General features: G+C 42.9%; 2 protein-coding genes across 3 annotated transcripts; both read left to right on the forward strand.

Moving 5' to 3' along the window:
- Positions 1-681: 681 nt before the first annotated feature.
- Positions 682-17,237, forward strand: LOC144528551 (uncharacterized). 2 transcript variants are annotated; one of them, XM_078267204.1, is made up of 12 exons: positions 682-835; positions 4,423-5,375; positions 8,994-9,126; positions 9,208-9,445; positions 10,560-10,836; positions 10,928-11,105; positions 11,655-11,731; positions 11,813-11,993; positions 13,987-14,235; positions 15,316-15,487; positions 15,576-15,724; positions 16,335-17,237. In XM_078267204.1, exons 1-12 carry the CDS (start codon positions 787-789, stop codon positions 16,475-16,477), a joined length of 2,799 nt encoding a protein of 932 aa, XP_078123330.1. In that variant the 5' UTR covers positions 682-786; the 3' UTR covers positions 16,478-17,237. The 2 variants fall into 2 exon arrangements, with proteins under 2 accessions (XP_078123330.1, XP_078123331.1); XM_078267205.1 differs by lacking the exons at positions 15,576-15,724; positions 16,335-17,237 and having other exon boundaries at positions 13,987-14,255; positions 15,316-15,446.
- A 480-nt stretch (positions 17,238-17,717) lies between these two features.
- On the forward strand, positions 17,718-23,764 carry LOC144528583 (uncharacterized). The gene is made up of 2 exons (XM_078267258.1): positions 17,718-17,808; positions 22,767-23,764. The coding sequence occupies exons 1-2, from the start codon at positions 17,760-17,762 to the stop codon at positions 23,708-23,710; spliced, it is 993 nt and encodes a 330-aa protein (XP_078123384.1). The 5' UTR covers positions 17,718-17,759; the 3' UTR covers positions 23,711-23,764.
- The last annotated feature ends 1,604 nt before the right edge of the window (positions 23,765-25,368 follow it).

The following is a 25,368-nucleotide window of genomic DNA, read 5'->3' on the forward strand; positions in this document are numbered from 1 at the left end:
TTTGCACTACATTCATCTGTTACAGCTTTAGTTACTAGTTACTTTAGTTACTCCACTACATTCATCTGTTCCAGCTTTAGTTACTAGTTACTTTACACATTAATATTTCTGAACACTAAACTCATGTAGTTTATAAATCTGATGTCTTATTCTAAAGTAAACTAACCAACAATATAACGACTACTAGTCAGCTGAGAGGATCAGACCTTTAAACACACAGCTGGTTGATCCTTACACACACTACAAGGTTTTAATACAAAAACTACATTCTCCTGATGATACTTACACACTTTTACTGAAGGAACATTTTCACTGCAGGACTGTTACTGTAACAGAGTATTTATACAGTGTGGTATTAGTACTTTTACTGCAGTAAAGGATCTGAATACTTCTTCCAGAAGTGTGTGTGTGTGTGTGTGTGTGTGTGTGTGTGTGTGTGTGTGTGTGTGTGTGTGTGTGTGTGTGTGTGTAATTTATCAAATGTAGGTTATTAAACTATCGGCTATAAACGTATCTAAATAAATATAAATCAATCCATAAGTTGTTCTAATCATATTTACAGTTTAAAAAAAGCAACAGTAAAACAGGGTTCCTAAATGTAACAAAAGATATCCTCATGAAGGAAATCAAAACAAAAATAGTGAAAATGAGAATAACGGGGCTTTTATTTTGACAGCGGTCCCCCCGGAAGTGGTGTCTGTTGTTGTTTCCCAGTGAGGAGAGAAGCCGTTAGCTGAATCCAGATCAGGGAATCCCAAACAGCGTTTCTTAGTTTGTTGATCAGAGATGGAGCGACACCGGGAACACACGGAGGAGACCAAGCTGCGGGGAGAAGGTTAGTCTGACAATCTAACTGCTCTCATAATCACGCTAAGCTAACGTTAGCCTGCTAGCTGTTAGCATGCAGCTAGCTCCTGCAGCTAACGAGCTTTATATCAGCGTGCTAACTTTATCGTATATATAAAAGTATGTATGTGTGTGTGTGTGTGTGTCTGAGAAGGTTAGTCTGCTCTCGAACTGCTCTCACAGTCACGCTAAGCTAACGTTAGCCTGTTAGCTGTTAGCATGCAGCTAGCTCCTGAAGCTACAGAACACGTTTCCCTGGCAACGTGTTGCTCAGCAGCTTCTACACACCATAATATTCCTCCTGTTGTTGTTGGAGGATCCCGGCTAGTATGTAGTATTCCTGCCCTCCACACGTCAAGGTTTACACCAGACTCTTCCATCCAGTCCTGCACATGGTCCTCACTGCGTCCAAACAAAGGGAGAACAGAAACAGCCTCGCCTCGCCCTGTCACTCTTAACAAATACTACCTTTCTTTTACATTCTAGAAAAACACGCCGCACTGTCTCAAGACTGACAAAACCATGTTTTCCTACAACGCACAAAGAGTAATCTAACGCCATCAAATCTGCTGTGTAGTAAATTTCTTCAGATTTTATTTTGTAGTAAGGAGTAACTAAGATGCTGAGGGGAAACGTAGTGTTGTAAAAGTAAAAGTTTCCGGAAATATAAATAACGAAAGTACAGATACGTAAAAATGAGATACGTTACTTCAGTATAGAAGTAGAGATGTTCTGATACCGATACCAGTATCGGTATAGCCTCCGATACTGCCTAAAATGCTGGTATCAGTATCGGGAAGTACTGGAGTTAATGCACCGATCAGATACCACGTAATAAAGCCCTAAAGATAATCTACGTTAAAGTGTTAAACTGTCAAACTGGAGAATAACAGAAAGTTCTGGAGAGTTCATGTTTCACAAAGAGTTTAACCTGAGTCAGACTGACAACAAAGATAGAAATAATATCACATATATACAGAGATAGTAGTATACAGCTGTTATACATCATATCATCTATACAGAGATAGTAGTATACAGCTGTTATACATCATATCATCTATACAGAGATAGTAGTATACAGCTGTTATACATCATATCATCTATACAGAGATAGTAGTATACAGCTGTTATACATCATATCATCTATACAGAGATAGTAGTATACAGCTGTTATACATCATATCAGCCATACAGGGATAGTAGTATACAGCTGTTATACATCATATCATCTATACAGAGATAGTAGTATACAGCTGTTATACATCATCCATACAGGGATAGTAGTATACAGCTGTTATACATCATATCATCCATACAGGGATAGTAGTATACAGCTGTTATACATCATATCATCCATACAGGGATAGTAGTATACAGCTGTTATACATCATATCATCTATACAGGGATAGTAGTATACAGCTGTTATACATCATATCATCCATACAGGGATAGTAGTATACAGCTGTTATACATCATATCATCTATACAGAGATAGTAGTATACAGCTGTTATACATCATATCATCCATACAGGGATAGTAGTATACAGCTGTTATACATCATATCATCTATACAGAGATAGTAGTATACAGCTGTTATACATCATATCATCTATACAGAGATAGTAGTATACAGCTGGCATGGCTCCCACTCTCCTCCATGACACGCTCTCTTCCTCTTCACCTGACATCTCTCCTCTAAAACACACAGCTCTGAGAGAGCAGAGCTCAGCCCACAGCTTCACTCTCTCAAAGCAGATAGTATGGTGAAATACAAACAGGACACGTCATTTCACTGTGTGTAACTACGCTAACTAACCGTGTATTGTGAACCGCATGTAGTGAATAAGAAAAAAACGCCGGGACGTTGAGAATCCAGGCGCAAGAGGTGATGATAGTTCCAGTCACTTGGTCATGTATTCACGTTGAAACAAGAGAAGAAAGCCTCACTGATGTGAAGAACAGGACAGAGAAACCTATATAAATGTTCTCTGCCTGCCGTATGCCAACGCTCCAGTTAGTCCAGTCCCCCCCCCCGTCTCTGCCCGGGTGCCCCAGCTGGCCGCACACACAACGACGCCCGCGACGGTGAAATGGCGAATTATCCCTTTAAATGTGAATAAATGACAGTTACACTCACCGCCAGTAAATGCTCTTTCCGTTGTGATTGGTGGTATCTTTACAGCTCGGCGTTACCTTGTTTCCTACTAGGGCTGTCAATCTTCCTCTGTAATACTATTCGAATTCCATTTGTTATTTTATTTAATATTCAAATAGTATTTGAATATTAAATGCTCAAATTCATCCTGTTATTAATATTTACGATATTACACAGGCTTATGGATGGTCAATGCCACTATCAGCATGTGGTTGTTGTTGTTACACGTTCTGTCCACTAGAGGGACTACTAACATTACAAAACTAACTGTTGAAAACAGGTGATCGCTTTCTTATTAACAATAAAACAGCGGGACAAAATGAATGACTCTAATGTACCTCAGCTCAAGCTCCTGAATGAAATATTTAAATCCAGACCCTGCGTGATGTTGATCGTCTCATATCTTTACATTTGAACCGTGTCAGTTTGTCCGTTATGGCCTAGCGGACAGCTGGTAAGCCCCGTGATGAGGAGAGAGCTTATGGCCTAGCTTGTCGGGGTGTAACGTTGTCAGGTGTCTCAGCTCGCTCTCCGCCATTTCTGATAGTATTGTGATGATGATACCCCGTGGATGTATGTATTAAGGGAACGTGTACGATTGGGATACGATTCAAAAACTTTATTGTTCATCAGACTAAACAAAAGCATTTAATTTTCACATGCGTGTAGGCCAAGGCCACGAGAAAGGCAAGATTGCATATAAAACATTAAAAAAATTCATAAAAAAGCAATATTCAAATTACCTAACTAAGCCAAACGGTGCTGTCGCTACTATTTTAGTGATTTATAAGCAACGTGTTTCTTGCAGATTGTCACGTTACTGAGAATACATCTATTAGAAGATCATATATGAAGTCAAGTTTAACTCTTACAGCTGTAGGGCAGCTAACAAACTTTCTCAGCTAAGCTAACGTTACTATAATGCAGTTAGAAAACAACAACGGGGCAGAGGGTAAATCACTATTTTCTACCACTATCAAGGCTCAAAATAGCACCACACTTAAACAGTAGCATTATGAGGGTCCCTACATGCAAACCGATGCAATGAGAACTTTGTAAGTGTACAGACAGTTTATTAAAAACTTTGCCCCGAAAGCTAGCGTTAGCAATTAACCACCGGTTTTGCGGTAGCTTGTTAACAGCTAGAGACACATTCGATTAGCATGAAAACAGATCCCAGAGAACGTTCGACTCGGTACACATATATACATACATAACATATATGTTATTAACCCCTAGGTTCATTTTACGCCGGAATTGTCCTTTAAGGGTGGTAGTGTAACAGCTCAGTTGTGTATGATGACCTTTGGGGACAAAGAGATTATTTCATTATGAAGCTGCGTCCTTATCACAGTGAAATCAGCTAAATAGCAAAGTATTGTTGAGACTCCCATTAACGGCTGTCTGTCTGTGTTTCAGCTTTACCCCCAGACGTTCTTAAAGTGATTGTTGGTGAAGAGGAGCAGCAGGAGCCAAAGCCCCCCCCACACATTAAAGAGGAACAGGAGGAACTGTGGAGCAGTCAGGAGGGAGAGCAGCTTCAAGGGCTGGAGGAGGCTGATATCACCAAGTTCCCATTCATTCCTGTCGCTGTGAAGATTGAAGATGATGAAGAGGAAGCTCAGTCCTCACAGCTTCATCAGAGACAAACTCAACACATGGAAACAGAAGCTGATGGAGAGGACTGTGGAGGACCAGAACCAGCCAGGAACTCACATCTACTTTTACAACCAGAGACTGAAGACCAGACTGGAGACCCTTCTGAACCTGAGACTGATGACAGTGCTGATTGGAAGGAGACCAGAGAACCTCAGTCAGCTTTAAACTCCCTGAAACATGATTCAAGATGTAAGAAAACATTCAGCTGCTCTGAGTGTGGGAGAAGATTTGGGACCAAAGCACACCTGAAGGCACACATGATGACTCACACAGGAGAGCAACCTTTCAGCTGCTCAGTCCGTAAGAAATCTTTTACGCAGAGTGGAGATTTACAGAAACGGATTTCGCGAGATTACCAGGGTAGAGAAAATGAGCTACGACCGTGCGAGCGCGATATTAGTTTTTCCTCGAGAGACATCATGGTTCGCAAACGAGCGAAGCATAACAGTTGCTCAGTGTTTGGATGTACAGATGAACACAAAAGTCTTTTTTTAGTTCCTTCACCCGAGCCTCTGAAGAACCAGTGGGTTAATTTTATTTTGTCTGGAAATGCGCCGACACAACTTCCCAAAGTTTTGTATGTCTGCGCCAAACATTTCACCGACGACTGTTTCCTCAACTTGGGCCAATACAGAGCTGGCCTTGCTGAACGTCTGAAGATAAAGTCTGGATCAGTACCAACTCTCCTTGGCTCAGCTACAAACTTCGGACAAGTAAGCCAACTAACGCTATATAATTTTGTTGCTTTACTGTATATGGTTATCTAGCTTGTTACCCTTAAGGAGCCTGCACACTGCTCCAACAAACGCCAACAAACACCAACAGTTGGGTCAGTGTGGGCCGGCTGTCTGTGTTTGCTGGCGTTTGTTGGATGGAGTCGTTAGAGTTTGACATGTCCAGTCTGGTCTGGTGGAGTTGGAGAATGTCGAACAAATGTCGCCCATTTTCCCACAAACGGCAACATTCTAACAGCTTGAAATGCTGTCTTTAAAATGTTTTTTTTTTCCTGGCAATTAGTGGAGTAACCATAGTGAGTAATTCCTCAAAAGCTTGAGGAGCAAAATGTGCAAAATTCGCAAAAGCTGGAGTATCTTCTGAGCGAAGTTCTTGACACAAGTTAGGATAGACACCCTGTTTTGCATGTTGCAATATCCAAGGTTTACACCCCAGTCTCCTGCTAGCTCGTCTTGATTGCCGTCTCTCCTGTACACGGCTAGCAGCTTTACAGGCCAGGTAGACCAGAACTACTTTGGCTACATTCAACAAGGTCTCCACTTCATCCATGTTATAGTAAACCAAAACTCAAATAAGAAAAGGTAGGACTAGGTGACCAAAGTCAGTCTTGTCTGTTACTGTCTGGGCAGTGTGGACTGGCAGTTGGTTTTATGAACATTGTATAGATGACCAACTGGCCAACTTTATAATGTTGGTTGGTATTTGTTGGAGCAGTGTGCAAGCTCCTTTTAGAATGTGGCTGTAACATTAGCTCTGCAGCTAACAGCCCAGTTACTGTTGCTAATGTAAAGGTAGATAGCATCAAGTGTGTGTGTGAATACACACACTGTAACGCAAGTGTTGTACACAAATGACATGGGCATGTACATGAGAATGGGCAAATTCGAGGTGCCTTACAGCAACGGGGCCACAGGCACCGATCTCAACTTCTTGGATATCAATGGAATGTCCCGAATCTTTAAGAATGTCTGGTGGTCACCCTACTACAAACGAGCACAACTGTTTTTACCGATGAGGAGATAATTATGGCCTGTTAACTCTTCCTAAATACATGGGCCCACTCATGTTTTCCCCTTCACACCTGAGTCAAATCAGTGGGTTATTAGCAGGTTTCTGCAGAGCTTGATGTAGTTGTAATAACCTACATTGTAAGAACTTTTAAGATATATGAAATATAGAATATGTAAACAAATAAATGATGTAATATAGGGGTGTCACGATTCTCCAAATCCTCGATTACATTTTTCAATTCTAAGGTCACGGCACCATTCGATTTTTTTTTTAAGCATGACATTTTTAGACTAGACTTTTATGCAATATAATATCTGACCTTTGTTCACAATGTACCACACTACATTGTCAAATTTAAAACATTTATTAACAACATAATGTAAGAATTGGAGTGAGGATCGGGCCGCATTTTTCTGTCCGAGCCCGGCCCGCATCCGACACAGTTAAAATCTCATTTTTTCCTCATACTAATGACACATGTACATTGGTTTGCGTGGAAAGCTTTTATTAAGCAGCTGTAGGAAGGCATTCAGAAATGTCAACAGATGAGGTCATCAGCTCACACGGGGCAACAAGCTCACGTTAACACAGGCACGCACCTACATAATCAGCTGTTTTAAATTTAAAATGTTCAATGCCTTATCGCGCTGATGTGACCGAACCCGACCTGAACCCCAACATCATTTCTAAATATCTGTCCGAACCCGGCCCGGCCCGTCAGGTCCCGACGGGCTCGGTTCAGGTATCCATTCTCTAGTGACAATAACGTATATCTTCAGTCAATTGGAAACTTAAGCAAAATAACCTGCCATCTAGTTTCTCTTTTGTATCTGTAGTGTTCTTCACAGAAGATGACATTCAAGTTCACAACAAAACAAACAAAAAACAATAAAACAGCCATGTGCATAGTCTTCTCTGAACAATTAAAGTCTGTGTTGCAGGGTTAATTTTCCAACGAATTTGCGCAATTTGCTTGTTGGTAATAAACATTTAAACTGTTATCCATTGTATTTGATGTTGTTGGGTATCACAAAACGGAATATAATACGAAAAAGTTCTATTTTACAGCTGTTTGCAAGCTCGATGGTGTTTTTTGCCTTCCAGGCAGCTAACCCTAACCTTAACCGGAAACATAACCATTGCCGCGCCGCCTGGGAGGAGACGTTGGGGGCAAAAAACACCAAAGACCGGTTTTGAGACGACAGACCAAAGCCCGTTTGAGAGTGACGAGAGAGTAACGAGAGACGAGTAAGAGAGTGTTCAGCGGTAGATGGCGTAGATTATAGAAATATGTGTATGCTATCTTCAGCACAAACAGATTCTGGCAGCGTGCCTCAACTTCTGGATGCTGAATGATGGCATGTCACATCTGCTGGTCGCGGGGTCAGCTCCTCGACCAGCGACCAAAACGCACTCGCTTCCCTACAGCACAAGCTCTCCACATTTTTAAAATGATATATCTTGAGTGCTTTATGTACCCATTAATCGACAGTGGGGGTTAACCTGCAACATGGGCTTTAAGTGCCTTAACAAACTATTTCCGAACAGTTGAACATATACTGCTCCCTGTGTCCTTCTCAATTTCTACATCAGAAGGGGAACCGAGTGATACTGACTGCGACTTGTAGCGATTGCCGCTTTTTGGTCCTACACGTCCTGCGTCACACACCGCCAGTCCGCCGTGATAATTACACCAGCAATTGCAAACTAAAATGGCGCTAACACTCACCCGTGGTAGAGGCCGATTCCATCCAGTGAGTGGCTCCGTAGCTTGCCAGCCCTCTGCGACGAGTAAAAGGTCCCGTTCTTCTTTAGCCTCGTTCTAAGCGGATTACTCGTCTTCCTTTCTTCCTCTGTGATTCTACCGGAAACCCCCAACCCCACGCTCACAGCTGTGCAGTCTCCGGAGCGACGTCAGAGTATTGGCCGCAGCACTAGGTAACTCCGCCAAGGAGGCAATCAAAGGTTATCAACTAAAAGCAAGAGGCTTCACTATGTTGGTTTTTGGTGTCCCGTGGGGAACCTGACTGTTGTTTTTTGTTTGTGGGTTTTGCTAGGGATCTCGAAGAGAACGGTTGTGATTTTGAGAGGAAAAGGATCTATTGAAATTGAAATTGTGGGGTTTGTTTGTGACACGGGGGCGTGGCATCGACGATAACATTTTTTAATTCGAAGTTCGAGATTGTGACTTTGTGAAATCGTGACACCCTTAAAGGTGCACGATGAGTTCCTGCGTGGTCACTTCTGTTGACGTTCCAAGTAAATTCACGTTTACGAGCCCTGTGTTGTCTCCCGAGAACGGGCTTTTTCACGGTGTGTTCAGGGGCCAGGCAGCTAGCGGATCAAGGAGAGACGACTACCATTTCAGACAAGACAGTCAAAAATGAATGAAATTGCGCAGAAACCATGCAGGAACTCATAGTGCACCTTTTAATGTAATATCATTTTATCATTTCCTAGATCTAATTTTAAGTATTCATTTTATTCCCTAAACATGCTTGTCTTCTATCTTCTTACAACTTGCACCTGGAATATATACAAAGTAATAAATTGAGTACTAATGTGACCTTGTTGTCTCTACACAGGCCAGCGCATCAAGTGCTTACGTTCAGCTGCCTCGCTCAAGGGATGTTGCCTGCCAGACAGACCACCTGGAAACATATACTGTAGGCACACAGCTATCCTTAAAGACTCCGCTGCCCCAGTTTAGAAGTGAAGGTATGTACTTGCCACCTTCAGTACATTTAATTTTGATGTACTTAGTACGTATTCTGGCGTTAATATTCATTTTGGCCGTAGGTGTCCAGGCAACTGTCTCCTGCAAAGATTTCGGTGTGGGGCCTTCAAATGCAGACCCTTTGTGCCTGTCATCGGCACCTATACAGAGACCACCCAAAAGACCTCGTCTAGACCTCGATGAAGAGCTGGAGGACAACCCGTTGGAGGGCAGCTCTGTAGTGGAAGCTTTAAAGGGACAGGATCCCACTTATGATCCTGCCGACTCCATCGCCGCATCGCTAGACTCTACACTAAAGTCGTAAGTTACTGAGTGTGAAGATAGATGTGTGGCTCGTGACAGCTTTCATCATTTTTATAAATTGTATGGCAAGTCTCAGTGAGACTGTTGTTGTTTATAGCATTACTTTTAGGATTGTTTATGTGCATATAAAGGTTGTTAAACCAGCTCCAAACAGGGCGATGGTTTAAAGTACAGTCCAGATGAAAGCTCAGTAGCCCTCATTTATCAACCTAACGTAGAAACCAGCGTAGATATGAGCGTAGAAATCCTCTCACGACAGGCTTCACGTGGGATTCATGAAACGTTCTTATCACATTGTAAGAATGGTCGTACATTGATAAATGCAGCGGCTGGAAACAATCGTAATTTAAACATCACGCCCCAATGTATTCTGGGTTTTGAGGCCTCGCCCCTACAATTCACGACATGGCGAGACGTAATCCGGCTGAGAAGCGGCACTTTTCAGAGGTGGAGATTAAAACCCTGATATCTCAGGTTCATTTGCAGTAACGTGTGTACTATTTGGCAGCCTGAAAGCTGGTGTTAAAGGCTGTAGAAAGAATGGGGAATGGAAAGAGATCGCTGATGCAGTCAACAGTGTTGCCGTAGTAAATCAGACTCCAGCTGAAGTTTATTTAATTTATACATCCTTACATGTATGCTATAGTCCTAATAGTAATATACAGGCTTATATGGCAATCTCTTAGGCCTATATGTAGGTGTACCTAAATTTAAACCTTCATTGTGTAATTTTTTGAGTTGATTCTTAGCAAAAACCCCTTTGTTCTTTCCCAAATATGTGCTCATTCATGTGTAATTACTTCCACCAACTAATCAAAGTATTCTCGTACGCGTAGAATCTGACATTCAGAATCATTCAGAATACATATGTTGCTCGAATGACGGCCACCATGTTGCGCCTCCATCTTTAAAATACATTAGCCAAAGAGGGACATACCTCCGCATTTCACCCTCTTACACTCAGTGGCATCGTGAGATTTGATCGTAGCCTCCACTCACGTCCATATTGATAAATGCGTGGAAATGACCGTACGTCCAACGTTCGTTTCGTCAATGAGGGCCAGTCTGTTTACCTCAAAATGAGTTTTCCTTTCTTTTTGGTTTGATATAGAGATGATTCATCCGCTCCCACCCACAACAGCAAAAAGTACATAGTGTACGAGAACTGCATCATGGAGTTGTTTAATGTATGTCCAGTCTGCACGCGGGCATGTGATGTGAAGACCCAAAGGCTGGGGACCTTCCTGTCTGTGAAGCAGCGGTGCCTCCATTGCACATTTACAAGACACTGGAATAGCCAGCCCGTCCTTGGGAGCACGCCAGCTGGAGATCTGCACCTTTCTGCCGCCTTGTACCTGAGCGGTGCCTCTTTCACACGAATCGAAAAGGTAAATGATGTGCAACTGTAGTTACTTTGACTGTGAATTCCTTCAATGTAGATCAAATTACATGTATCATGTATCCTCCCCACACCAACAGGTCTTCAAGGCAATGAAGCTACAGTTGTTTGGGCATGAAACATTTCGCCGCCATGCCAGATCTTTCATTGAACCGGCAGTTATTCACCACTGGAAAGTCACACAGGATGTGAATCTGCAGCGGCTGAGTCAGGAGGAAAAAGTGACCCTTGGTGGTGACATGAGAGCTGACTCCCCAGGTATTGATACTTTACTGAATTAGTGTAGTTTATACAGGGGTTAGATATTGTTTGAAGTTAAAGGTGCAGTAGGTAAGACTTCTAAAACTCCCTTTCTGTCATATCTGCTGAAACTGACCCTATGTTCCAGTAGAACTACAGGAAGCAGGTCATTCAAATAAATCCTCTGGCACCACTTTTTGCAATTGAGATTTGCAAAAATCCACCGCTCCCTGTTCAGATGCACCAATCAGGGCCGGGGGGGGGTCTCTAACTGTTCAGATGCACCAATGAGAGCCAGGGGGGGGGTCTCTAACTGTTCAGATGCACCAATCAGGGCCAGGGGGGGGGGGTGTCTAACTGCGTGTCAATCACTGCTCATGCACACACATTCATTCTCCTTTGTGGGGGGAGGGGCTGATAAGTTGATGTTCAAATTTTTTGCTAAGTCCTGGATCTTCACAATCCTACCTACAGCACCTTTTAAAAGGAGTGACCTAAATAAAATGCCAGACATAATACCAAAGTATTAAATACTGATTACTAATGTCACTATTTGACCAAAAACAGGCCACTCTGCAAAGTATGGGAGCTATACAATGATGGATCTCCATACTAACACCGTTGTGGACATTCAGTTGGTTCAGGTGAGTTGTCATTTGGTTGTCCTTTGAAAATCAAAGTCTATAATGCATTTTTATTAATATATTGTTTTTCTGCGTTAACAGAGCAACGAGGTTGGTGGTAGCAGCCACATGGAAAAGGAGGGCCTGACGAGGAGTCTAGCATTACTGGAGTCGCGGGGCGTCGACCTCGATTGCATTGTCACTGATCGTCATCCACGAGTACAGGAGTTCCTCAGGGAGAGAAACATAACCCATTACTACGATGTCCGGCACATGGCAAAAGGTATATTGTCAGTGCCAATATGGAGCTGAGTAGGGCTGTGTATTGGCAAGAATCTGGCGATACGATACGCATCACGGTACAAGGGTCACGATTCAATATATTGCAATATATTTCGATACTGTGCGTAAGGCGATATATTGGGATTTTTTTTAAGTATAATTTTGGAAAAACTAATATTTAAAAAAAGACATGATGTTCATAAGAGTCAAAGAAGTTTACTTTAGGTTAACGATTCAGTACACAGAAAATCAAACTGCCAGTTTGGGATTGTGGTTCCCAGGTTCTTAGTGAGCTAATGTTTATATGCTAAAGTAGGCCAAAGTTCAGTTCCATAGCTACATTGTTAGGTTCTAGCAAAAAGTCAGGCACTGCTAGGCACTGCTAGGCACTGCTAGGCACTGCTAGGCACTGCTAGGCACTGCTAGGCACTGCTAGGCACTGCTAGGCCCTGCTAGGCACTGTTAGGCACTGCTAGGCACTGCTAGGCACTGTTAGGCACTGCTAGGCACCATTATACCATACAAAATCTATCAGTTTTGCTCCAGCCTTTTCCTTTCTTTGAGTTCAGAATCAGACTCAGAATCAGAAAAGCTTTATTGCCAAGTACGTTTTTTACACATACAAGGAATTAGTTTTGGTGTTGTAGGAGCACGTCACACATTCTCTAAAATAAGTTAAACAAGCAGGTTAAACACAACAAACAATATAAGTATAAATATATGTATATTCACACACAGAATGTATTAAAAATAAGAGAGTAAGAATTAAGATAAAAAGAGCAGATTAAGTACAGTGGCATGTAGAGCCAGAGGGGGGGTGTGGAGAGAGTCAGGGTAGTTTCCGGGCCTTGTTAATAAGGCTAGTGGCAGAGGGGAAAAAACTGTCCTTGTGACGTGAGGTTTTGGTCCTGATGGACCTCAGCCTCCTGGGAGATGATAGTTCCCAGGAAACTCCACAGTGTTAATTGTGGAGCCACAGAGGGTGATGGGGGCAGGTGGGGCTGGGTTCTTCCTGAAGTCCACAACCATCTCCACTGTCTTTAGAGCATTGAGCTCTAGATTGTTTTGCTTGCACCAGGTCACCAGGTGGTCAGCCTCCCACCTGTAGGCGGACTCGTCTCCATCAGAGATGAGTCCGATGAGGGAGGTGTCGTCCGCAAACTTCAGAAGCTTGACGGACTGGTGACTGGAGGTGCAGCTGTTGGTGTACAGGGAGAAGAGCAGGGGGGAAAGAACACAGCCCTGAGGGGATCCGGTGCTGATGGTCTGTGAGTCGGAGATGTCTTTCCCCAGCTTCACATGCTGCTTCCTGTCAGACAGGAAGTCAGTGATCCACCTGCAGGTGGAGTCGGGCACACCAAGCTGGGAGAGTTTCTCCTGAAGCAGAGCGGGGATGATGGTGTTCAAGGCAGAGCTGAAGTCCACAAACAGAATCCTGGCGTAGGTTCCTGCAGAGTCCAGGTGCCGGAGGATGTAGTGGAGGGCCAGGTTGACTGCGTCGTCTACAGACCTGTTGGCTCTGTAGGCAAACTACAGGGGGTCCAGGAGGGGGTCCAGGAGGGGGTCCAGGAGGGGGTCAGTGATGGCTTTGAGGTGTGAAAGCACAAGGCGCTCAAAGGACTTCATAACCACAGAGGTCAGGGTGACGGGTCTGAAGTCATTAAGTCCTGTTGTCCTTGGCTTCTTGGGAACAGGGATGATTGTTGAGGACTTGAAGCAGGCTGGCACGTGGCATGTCTCCAGTGAGGTGTTAAAAATGTCTTTGAACACTGGAGTGTGGAGTTGTTAGTCATATCCTTTTGGTGAGAAGGACCTGATGTCAGATTTTTTTTTTTAAGCTTGTGTAAAGCTCACTCTTACTGTGAAATTGTGACACTATGAGTAAATGGTAACACATGCTTTGACATTGATTATGAAATGCTACAATAGAGTAGTCTAATCACTCAGTTTATGAGTATCTTAACTAAGTGGAATGTATTTTGCTTTCGTTGTAGGAATTTCAAAGAAACTGGAAGCAATCAGCAAGCAGAAAGACTGTGAGGAACTCAAGAAGTGGCTGAAAAGCATCGACGACCACATACACTGGACGGCAGCTGGCTCAACCTCCGGGCCAGAGAGAATCGCAAAGTGGACCGCCATCCTGAACCATGTTCGAGATGTCCACACACACGAGGATCCTCTTTACCCCGAGTGCGAGCATGTGATCCGCAAGACAACTGACAAGAGGAAATGGCTCCAAGCAGGTATTTCATCAATATACAGGGTAAGGGTCCTATCTTGCACCTGGCGCACAGCCCGACGCAAGTGTCTTTGCTAGTTTAAGACCGATGCAGTTGTCAATTTCCCGTCCAGTGCCCACGTTGTTTAAATAACAAATGCACCTGCGCCCATCTGTGGCCCACGGGCATGCTGGTCTTACAGGGAGGTGTGTTCAGGTGCATTCTGGGCGTGCTGGTCTTACAGGGAGGTGTGTTCAGGTGCATTCTGGGCGTGCTGGTCTTACAGGGAGGTGTGTTCAGGTGCATTCTGGGCGTGCTGGTCTTACAGGGAGGTGTGTTCAGGTGCATTCTGGGCGTGCTGGTCTTACAGGGAGGTGTGTTCAGGTGCATTCTGGGCGTGCTGGTCTTACAGGGAGGTGTGTTCAGGTGCATTCTGGGCGTGCTGGTCTTACAGGGAGGTGTGTTCAAGTGCATTCTGGGCGTATTGCTATCTTGAAGCAGTGGGAAGTGATGGCACCATTAACCAACAAAAACCTGGTCTAAAGTCAATAACGCAGCATTTCATTGTTATTTTAACAGAGCATTAGTAAAATGCTCCTAGGCTCGTGCACAGCACGTGCACACTATGCTTGTTACACACACAGGGACGCACAGCAGCACACACACATGCAGAAGATTACAAATACAAATATTACGGTGCAGATCCTCCATCATAACAGCAATGCTCCAAGGTCCAAACGTGCCTGGCTTTTAAAGGGAATGGGAGATGATCTCTGATTGGTTGATTGCATGTTACGCCCAAAACACACCTCTGATTAATGAAGACACTAAGTACAACCCTTTAGAACCATGCGCCTGGCGCACGGACCCTTTTTTCCGCCGTCAAACTAGCAAAAGTGGATTTGGACACGCCCTAAACACACCTGCACCAGGCGCTTCACGCCGTGACCTCAGATGGTTAAAATAGGACCCTTAATGTCAAAACAGTTAACAGACAACTACACATACTGTTGTTATTAAGTCACTTTCAGAAATGTACCAGAGATCATTGTTGTAATATTCTGTACCGTATTGTTTTCTAATATATGTTCTTATTGTCTGCAGCAACTCCAGCTTTCTACAAGTTGGAGAAGTTGCTGACAAATAAAAGAACGCTGAAGGATGTCGCAAATCTGAGCCCCCACCACCAAACTTCATGGTTGGAGGCTTTCCGTGCCGTCGTCCTTCGTTTTGCCCCAAAGAATGTTGTCTTTCCCTTTATTGGAATGCTGTGCAGGTGAAAGAGAGTTTGTTTACCCAATACTTTTGGGAATTCTAGCCTAAAATATCTGTCAATATTAACACGTTTAGTCTTGTACTTCCAGACTCTACCTGGCTGCTATGCATTATAATGAGAATGTGGACGGACCACAGGCCGAAACGGAGGAAGGTGAACCTCTCTTGAAAATCTCCTTTCCAAAGGCTAGGAAGGGAGAGTGCAGAGCCAACCCTCAAAAGACACAGCCCACCTTTGGTAAGGGTTCAAATCAATTCAAACAACACATATTTTGGAATTGTAAAATGTATTTCTCCAACCCGTTCTCACTCCCATCTCGTAAAATAGGGACGCTTGGTCAGGTGCCTTTGTCGTTGTTATTGACGCTAAAAGTCTCCTTTAGCGCCATACAACGTGCTTTATCGAAATCGACTATTGGCGTCTATTTTGACGCTGTTAGGTTAAGGAAAAGGTCGTGGGTGGGCTTACGTTTCCGTGACTCGCGGGAAGAACGGGACGGTTGGGTTTAGGAAACGTGACACGCGTGACACGATCCCCGGTCTCCTGAGTGAAAGTCCCGTGTTTGACCCATCCACCCCCCCAACCAACCTCCCTACGCGGATTTTCGGCCTTTCATACTGCTCGCTACCGTAGTCGCTCTTAATGCTACGTCATCTTCAAATCCCATGTAGCTGCTGCTCTCCCCGGTACGTTTTTTTCGTCGCTTCAGACGCTGACAGCCACTGCCCAAACGTCCGTATTTTACGAGTTCTGAGTGAGAACGGGTTGATTTCTCTTGATGAAAAATCAATTAAATACAAAAACAACAATCCAACCAATTAAAAAGAGCTTGTGTTTTATGATACAGGTTATGTTGCTGACATGATGGACCTCATTTTTGAGAAAGTCTTCGTCAACCCTACGCCATACACCGCTGCGCTGTTGGCCATCCCTGTCCCAGAGGACCTATCGGCGCAGTACGAGAAGGCGGACAGTTTAAACCCTACGTAGTGGCCTTCCTCATCAGGAAACTCTGAGCGGACACACAGGACCACACAAGCTGGAATCAGGACCTGGATTCTGCGTCCCAAGGAGGCCCCAGCACCAGCTCACAAAGGACCGATAGGAGAGATACCGACTAGTGACTGAACAATTGATGCTGATCTTTAGTCTTGCAGAGATTTATCATTGGTTTGTGTTCTTGTTACCAAAACATATTATTCCTATGCTCCTATGGATCATCTTCAATGCTTGTTTTGTAACAATTTTCAAGTTTTTTTTTTTCCTCCTCTCTTGACACTGTCTATACCACGTGTGTCAAACTCAAGACACGCAGGCCAAATCCGGCCCCTCCCAAATTTGGATCCGGCCCGCATAACAATTTAGGTTTGAGATTCAGAAATTCCCATATTCAGGCCTTTTAAAAATGTGACCAGAATGCATTGTTTGGCTTGATTTGCTCAATTCTAGGACAGCTTTTTTTTAATTATTTTTTTAATGTTTTTTTTAAGATTATTTTTTGGGCATTTCTAGGCCTTTATTGACATGACAGCTGAAGAAATGAAAGGGGAGAGAGGGTGGATGACATGCAGCAAAGGGACCGCAGGTCGGAGTCGAGCCCGGGCCCGCTGCGTCGGGGAGCAAACCCATACACATGGGCGCCCACTCTACCAACTGAGCTATCCGGGCGCCCAAGGACAGCTTTTTTTAGGGCTTTATGTGGGCCAAATGTGAAAGTATGTAAAAACATGCAATAAAACAGTCCAACATATTTGCCTCTTTCGATTATTCAAAGCATGTCAATAAACTGTACATGTCTGGCCCCTGATTATCATGTTCTAGTGTGGCCCTTAGTGAGATTGAGTTAGACACCCCCGGTCTACACTATTGAATGTAGAATGAAGAATATATAAGATTTGTTGGTGGAATAAACAGTCAAGACTCAAGACAAGACTTTATTTATTATATTAACTTCTGCAACAAAGCACAACTTACTGGTGTATTCCTCTCAAATATAGGTGTGTGTGTGTGTGTGATGTGTGTTCCTCTTTGTGTGTGTGTTTGGACTAAAAAAGGTGGTACATGATCTTGGTAAGCAAGTTTTAGTGCATAAAAAGTCACCAAAATGAAGGAGTTGAACCTCATAGTTAAATACGAAATGAAAGAAATAAAAATGAGAATAACGAGGCTTTTATTTTGACAGCGGTCCCCCGGGGGGGAAGTGGTGTTTGTTGTTGTTGTTTCCCGGTGTTAGCTGAATCCCAAACAGCGTTTCTTAGTTTGTTGATCAGAGATGGAGCGACACCGGGAACACACGGAGGAGACCAAGCTGCGGGGAGAAGGTTAGTCTGACAATCTAACTGCTCTCATAATCACGCTAAGCTAACGTTAGCCTGCTAGCTGTTAGCATGCAGCTAGCTCCTGCAGCTAATGTGTTTTTATCAGCGTGCTAACTTTATCTTATATATAAAAGTGTGTGTGTGTGTGTGTGTGTGTGTGTGTCTGAGAAGGTTAGTCTGCTCTCGAACTGCTCTCACAGTCACGCTAAGCTAACGTTAGCCTGTTAGCTGTTAGCATGCAGCTAGCTCCTGAAGCTACAGAACACGTTTCCCTGGCAACGTGTTGCTCAGCAGCTTCTACACACCATAATATTCCTCCTGTTGTTGTTGGAGGATCCCGGCTAGTATGTAGTATTCCTGCCCTCCACACGTCAAGGTTTACACCAGACTCTTCCATCCAGTCCTGCACATGGTCCTCACTGCGTCCAAACAAAGGGAGAACAGAAACAGTACATATAGTATGTCGAAAAAAGTACCCACTAAGAAACGCAACAGCATACTTTCCGTTATATTTTTGACATATTATGAATTGTCATCTGTGTTTTTTCTTTGAATAGCCTAAATTAAGGTATTTCAGCTGTGAATTGGTGCATAAAAGTGTATCAAAATGCAGGAAATGACTGTTTTAGACATACTATACCATGACTTTTTATCACTTTCTTCACTGTGTCAAGATTCCCAGAAGCATGTTTTTCCTACAATGCACAAAGAGTAATCCAACCACTCCCCCCTCCCCCAACCTCCGTCTACACAGTTTAACTATGTCCATTACGCTCATCAACACTGACATGTAGGCTGGCTGGGTTGTGCACTATGTCATCGTGCAATAAGTAGGTTATTGGGGTTATGCAATATATTGGTAGTGCAATACATGGGCTGTTGGATTGTTCAATATGTCATTGTGTACTGCATAGGTTATGAAGACGTGTCATTTGTGCAATGCGTAGGCTATTGGGGTTGTGCATTATGTCATTTTTTACAATGTAGGCTATTGGGGTTGTGCAATATGTCATTTTGTGCAATATGCACAGGGTTGTTCAATTAAAAACTGCCACTGAAAGGAGGAGTTAATGTGCTTGCTATATACACTACCGGTCAACGGTTTGGGGTCACTTATAAATTTCCACTCCACTCCATTATAGACAGAATACCAGCTGAGATCAGTTACATTGTTTTTTAACCAGAGCAGCAGTTTTCTGATTACATTATACAAAACTACATAATTGCAAAACCAATGTTTTCTCAGTTAGCCTTTTAAAATTAATCAGATTAGTAAACAGAAGGTGCCTTTTGAACATTGGATGAATGGTTGCTGATGATGGGCAATGTAGATATTGCATTAAAGATCAACCACTGCTTTCTCCAACAGTCGAGAACCCTTTTGCATTATGTAAACACATAATGTAATCAGAAAACTGCTGCTCTGGTTAAAAAAACAATGATCTCAGCTGGTATTCTGTCTATAATGGAGTGGAAATTGGAAATTTCCCCAAACCTTTGACTGGTAGTGTAGGTATCTCTCTAATGTATATGAGAGCATGTTTTGTAACTTTGCTTTGGGATTGTTGTTTTTGGAGCCGGCACAGAGCTGTGAAACATCAACCTACTGTCACAGAGCTGTGAAACATCAACCTACTGTCACAGAGCTGTGAAACATCAACCTACAGAGCTGTGAAACATCAACCTACTGTCACAGAGCTGTGAAACATCAATCTACTGTCACAGAGCTGTGAAACATCAACCTATAGAGCTGTGAAACATCAATCTACTGTCACAGAGCTGTGAAACATCAATCTACTGTCACAGAGCTGTGAAACATCAATCTACTGTCACAGAGCTGTGAAACATCAATCTACTGTCACAGAGCTGTGAAACATCAACCTACTGTCACAGAGCTGTGAAACATCAACCTACAGAGCTGTGAAACATCAATCTACTGTCACAGAGCTGTGAAACATCAACCTACTGTCACAGAGCTGTGAAACATCAATCTACTGTCACAGAGCTGTGAAACATCAACCTACTGTCACAGAGCTGTGAAACATCAACCTACAGAGCTGTGAAACATCAACCTACAGAGCTGTGAAACATCAATCTACTGTCACAGAGCTGTGAAACATCAACCTACAGAGCTGTGAAACATCAATCTACTGTCACAGAGCTGTGAAACATCAACCTACTGTCACAGAGCTGTGAAACATCAACCTACTGTCACAGAGCTGTGAAACATAAATTTACTGTCAGGTGTTATCAGAGGAAACAAGAAATAAAAACGCAAACTCTCAACATCAAACTGCCAACACGCTCACAACAACTGTCATTAAGTCGTTTCCTGTGTATCGGTAGTTTCATTTAAAGAAGTACACAGACACTTTATGATCCATTTCTGTGCACACACCTCACGTAAAACATATAAATAGAAGACATAAAGGCCATAAATGCTGTTATAAGTTTTGATGTGTTTTAGGTGGTTTATATTGTTGTTGCTAATGATTTGATAAGATATTGTGTCTGTAAATAGTTGTTTCCACTAAAAAAGTATGAATATTTACAGTACAAATCTTTCTCAAAATGGGTTTTATCTCATACTCTGAGTCAGAAATCTCCATGTCAGCAACACTGAAATACACCAAACCTTCCAGTTGTATTCCTGTGTATATTCAGGATTCTTGGATTTTTTTTTTTATGGTTGTTGACAGTATTTTTATTATTATTTTCTGATAAAAAGACACCAAAATCCCCTCGGTAAAACCCTTATGACTCTAATATGTCAACAAAATAAAAGAAGAAATTTGAATCTGGCTTTATCCAGTGTTCAGATTTCTCTTGTGGAAATATATGCAAATTAGCACATATTTAATGAGATCATACCTAATTTGCATATTTAAACATACAAATTCTAAAAACTTGGAACACAAAAGATATTTGTCTTAATGTCAGTAATCAACTGTTTTTATTTGCTTTTTTCGAAGTCTTTAAGCCTTCAAGGCTTTTTGACCATTGTCGTGACAGGGTTCCTGCGTTGAAGAAGGAATAAGGCATTTTTTATTCGACATCGCTTAAGTCGCATAAAAACATGTGGATGGAAACATACAATGCTCAGTATAAGTTTACACACCCATGCTAAAGTTGACTAAAAAGAGGAATAAACATCTATCTTTTGGAAATTGATCTTAATGCCTTAATTAAAAAAATGAGGAAAAATCCAACCTTTAAGGACACCAATTTTCTTATAATATAATAATGTATCGTGAATAAATAAATGTTTTTCCTTAAAATACAGGGGGCATAAGTCAGTACACCCCTATGTTAAATTCCCATAGAGGCAGGCAAACTTTTATTTTGAAAGGCCAGTTATTTCATGGATCTAGGATACTATGATCCTGATAAAGTTCCCTTGGTCCCCCCATCATCACATACCCTTCACCATACCCCCCCATCATCACATACCCTTCACCATACCCCCCCATCATCACATACCCTTCACCATACCCCCCACATCATCACATACCCTTCACCATACCCCCCCATCATCACATACCCTTCACCATACCTAGAGATTGGCATGGGGTGCTTTCCATAAAATCATCTCTCAATGCAATCAAACCAGCTATTAGGCTAACTGATATAAAACCATGCTAATCTCTAGGTATGGTGAAGGGTATGTGATGATGTGGTCGTTAACTTTATCGGTTATCAGGCAAATAAACGCCAGTACAGATAATCTGCAAACTGCCAAAAAACAGGCCGATAATCGGTCGATCACTAGTTTTCAGTTAGATTTATTACAGCTAATTGGCTTTAATTTAATCCTTAATTCTGTGTGGTCTCCCTTCTTTTGTCTTGACTTTGAGCTTGTTCATGACACAGTCATGCCTAAAAAGCTTGTATTGTGGCTAGTCCAGATGTCAGTGGTAGTTGACACTAGGGCTGGGCGATATGGAGAAAATCAAATATCACGATATTTTTGACCAAATACCTCGATGTCGATATTGCAACGATATTGTAAGGTTGACAATTGGTGCTTTCACAAAATATCTTCCACATTTAGATGTTAGATAAATAACCATCATAATGTGGATGTAATGACTAAGTGGTTAAAGGCAAATAATAGAACAGCTAGAACAGTCTGGTAAATTCAGAAAATGACATCACTTTACTGTATTTGGAGCCTTTGAAACCAGGAAAAGACTAAACTTACCATGTAACGATATTACAATTCTTCAAAATCTAAGACGATATCTAGTCTCATATCACGATATCGATATAATATTGAAATATTGCCCAGCCCTAGTTGACACATACTCTAAGCCAGGGGTGTCACACAGGGAATGAGAATCACATCAAGGGCCAGACATTTATAGTTTATTAACATGTCATTGCAAGTTTCACATAGTCTTCTCACTTACAGCTTAGTCGACTTCAAGCCCTAAAAAAGTCTGCAAAAAAGTTTCTTAGCCATTGTAGAATTTAGCAAATCAAGCAAAACAAAGATTTTATTTTTATAAGCAGCTACCGCAACGCTGACTCCCAGCAGCCTGTTTCACAGCCTGCATATGAAACTATCTGCTTTTGGGGGAATTTATCAAAGTCTAAATCTGCTCTGAGTGTCGCGTAATTACAGTGTGAAAATCAGTTTCCTGTCTTTTTGGATTGGCGCACAACTAGTTGGGCCAAAATTCATTGTGAACCTAAATTGGTATTCAGGCCGGATCAAACTTTCGGGCCTCGGAAATGTTTCCTTCAGCTCAGTTTTCATCTTGACCACCAGCCGGAGCAGAGTGAGGAATGAGTTTATTTAAGGGTGGTAGTGTAACAGCTCAGTTTTGTATGATGACCTTTAGGGACCTGGGATGAATCATGATGATTTCATTATGAAGCTGCGTCCTTATCAGAGTGAAATCAGCTAATTAGGAAAGTATTGTTGAGACTCCATTAACGTCTGTCTGTCTGTGTTTCAGCTTTACCTCCAGACGTTCTTAAAGTGATTGTTGGTGAAGAGGAGCAGCAGGAGTGTAGCTCTAGTGTGGACCAGCAGGAGCCAGAGCCCCCCCCCCCCCACACACACACATTAAAGAGGAACAGGAGGAACTGTGGAGCAGTCAGGAGGGAGAGCAGCTTCAAGGGCTGGAGGAGGCTGATATCACCAAGTTCCCATTCACTCCTGTCCTCTGTGAAGAGTGAAGATGATGAAGAGGAAGCTCAGTCCTCACAGCTTCATCAAAGACAAACTCAACACATGGAAACAGAAGCTGATGGAGAGGACTGTGGAGGACCAGAACCAGCCAGGAACTCACATCCACTTTTACAACCAGAGACTGAAGACCAGACTGGAGACTCTTCTGAACCTGAGACTGATGACAGTGTTGATAGTGATTTTTGGAAGGAGACAAGACAGCGTCGGTCAGATGAGAGAAGCTGTGCTGATGAGAAATCATTTAGCTGCTCTAACTGTGGGAAAACATTTGCCTGTGAGGCAGATCTGAAAACACACATGAAATGTCACACAAGAGAAAAAGCTTACAGCTGCTCAGTTTGTAAGAAATCTTTTACACAGAGTGGAAGTGTACAGACACACATGAGAGTTCACACAGGAGAAAAACCATTCAGCTGCTCTGAGTGTGGTAGAGCTTTTACACAGAAATTAAGTTTACAGAGACACATGGTCCACCACACAGGAGAGAAACCTTTCAGCTGCTCTGAGTGTGGGAGAAGATTTGGCCGCAAGTCAGCTCTAAGGAGACACATGACAACTCACACAGGAGAGAAATCTTTCAGCTGCTCAGTCTGTAAGAAATCTTTAACAGAAAGAGGAAGTTTAAAGGCACACATGAGAATCCACACAGGAGAAAAACCTTTCAGCTGCTCAGTCTGTAAGAAATCTTTACACAGAGAGGAAGTTTAAAGGCACACATGAGAACTCACACAGGAGAGAAACCCTTTAGCTGTTAAAGGGATATTTCACCATTGGAAAAGATGAATATATCTTTAAATTGGGTCACTTATGTAGTAGAAATGTAAACATTTTTTAGAAATTGGTGGCTTCTAGGCCGAGAAAAGCCAGAAAATTAGTTTTTGGCTGTGCGGTAGTTTGAATGCACATAATTGTTGTTCTAAAATTTCCTTCGGGATGAATAAATCTAACAGTTGCTGCTGAGAAGCTAAGCGAGAATTCAAGATGGCTCGTTTTTTCCTTGGCAGTCTTCGGAAAAAGTCGACAGTCCAACCCCCTATGGGCTATGCGGAAGTAGCTCCTAGTACTGGCTGTAGTCCATAGCCTCTGGGCAAAAACCTTCCAATGACGCAAAAATCTTCGTTTTACGTCATCAGAAGATTTTTTTCCCAGACCCACAATACAGAGATCTCTCGTCTCAGGGGGACATGAGGGAGGGAAGCACGATCATTCAAAAATACTACCGTGCAACTTGAATTGCCCTGTTGCTGAAATGTGCTATACAAATAAAGCTGCCTTGCCTTGTTTCTGCTGATACAAAGTTTAACGCTAAATTGGTGAAGTATCCCTTTAAGTTTGTGCTAAAACCTTTACAAATAGATGAAGTATGACCGAACTCAAGGCAATGCACACGGGAGAGAAAAGATTCAGCTGTAGTGTTTGTGACCAAAGGTTTGCCTGGTGTTCTGATGTCAAAAGTCCTACTACCACTCACAGCTCATACACTACGGCTCCAACAACTCCAAGACTCTCTTGTCTACAATAAACAAACTTCTTAACCCCCCTGACGACATTTCTACAATCTTCACAGTGGACAAATGCAACTCTTTTCTCTCATTTTTTCAATCCAAAATCAACACCATTTACAACAACCTGACCACCTCCCCTGCTCCTACAATTACCGCACCAGAGTATGAGGGCGTGCCCTGACAGTAGCTAGGTAAGGACTACTAGCCAGTCAGAAGCAGAGTATGAGGGCGTGCCCTGACAGTACCTAGGTAAGGACTACTAGCCAGTCAGAAGCAGAGTATGAGGGCGTGCCCTGACAGTACCTAGGTAAGGACTACTAGCCAGTCAGAAGCAGAGTATGAGGGCGTGCCCTGACAGTACCTAGGTAAGGACTACTAGCCAGTCAGAAGCAGAGTATGAGGGCGTGCCCTGACAGTACCTACTGTAGGTAAGGACTACTAGCCAGTCAGAAGCAGAGTATGAGGGCGTGCCCTGACAGTACCTACTGTAGGTAAGGACTACTAGCCAGTCAGAAGCAGAGTTTGAGGGTGTGTCCTGACATTACCTAGGTAAGGACTACTAGCCAGTCAGGAGCAGAGTTTGAGGGCGTGCCCTGACAGTACCTAGGTAAGGACTACTAGCCAGTCAGAAGCAGAGTATGAGGAGTCCTGAGTGAACAAGAGGGTGGTTATTGTCAGAACTTTGAAGATCAAGACTCCCAAGTGTTTCTGTCTCTAAACGTGCTTTTCTATCCTCTTTTCCACACTAACCGAACACACATACACACACAAACGCGCATACACGTGCGTTGAACAGCTAAACGGCTAGCCCATAGCCACATGGGGCTGCATCCAGCTCCATAACCTGCCATCTTGGCTCTC

This window comes from Sander vitreus, chromosome 14, assembly GCF_031162955.1.
Source record: "Sander vitreus isolate 19-12246 chromosome 14, sanVit1, whole genome shotgun sequence".
Taxonomy (NCBI): Eukaryota; Metazoa; Chordata; class Actinopteri; order Perciformes; family Percidae; genus Sander; species Sander vitreus.

Coding starts and splice junctions, on each gene's coding strand:
- LOC144528551 (XM_078267204.1), top strand. CDS start 787: ATGGAGCGACACCGGGAACACACGGAGGAGACCAAGCTGCGGGGAGAA. Junction 836..4,422: donor GACCAAGCTGCGGGGAGAAG/GTTAGTCTGACA, acceptor TCTGTGTTTCAG/CTTTACCCCCAGACGTTCTT. Junction 14,236..15,315: donor GAGGAAATGGCTCCAAGCAG/GTATTTCATCAA, acceptor TATTGTCTGCAG/CAACTCCAGCTTTCTACAAG.
- LOC144528583 (XM_078267258.1), top strand. CDS start 17,760: ATGGAGCGACACCGGGAACACACGGAGGAGACCAAGCTGCGGGGAGAA. Junction 17,809..22,766: donor GACCAAGCTGCGGGGAGAAG/GTTAGTCTGACA, acceptor TCTGTGTTTCAG/CTTTACCTCCAGACGTTCTT.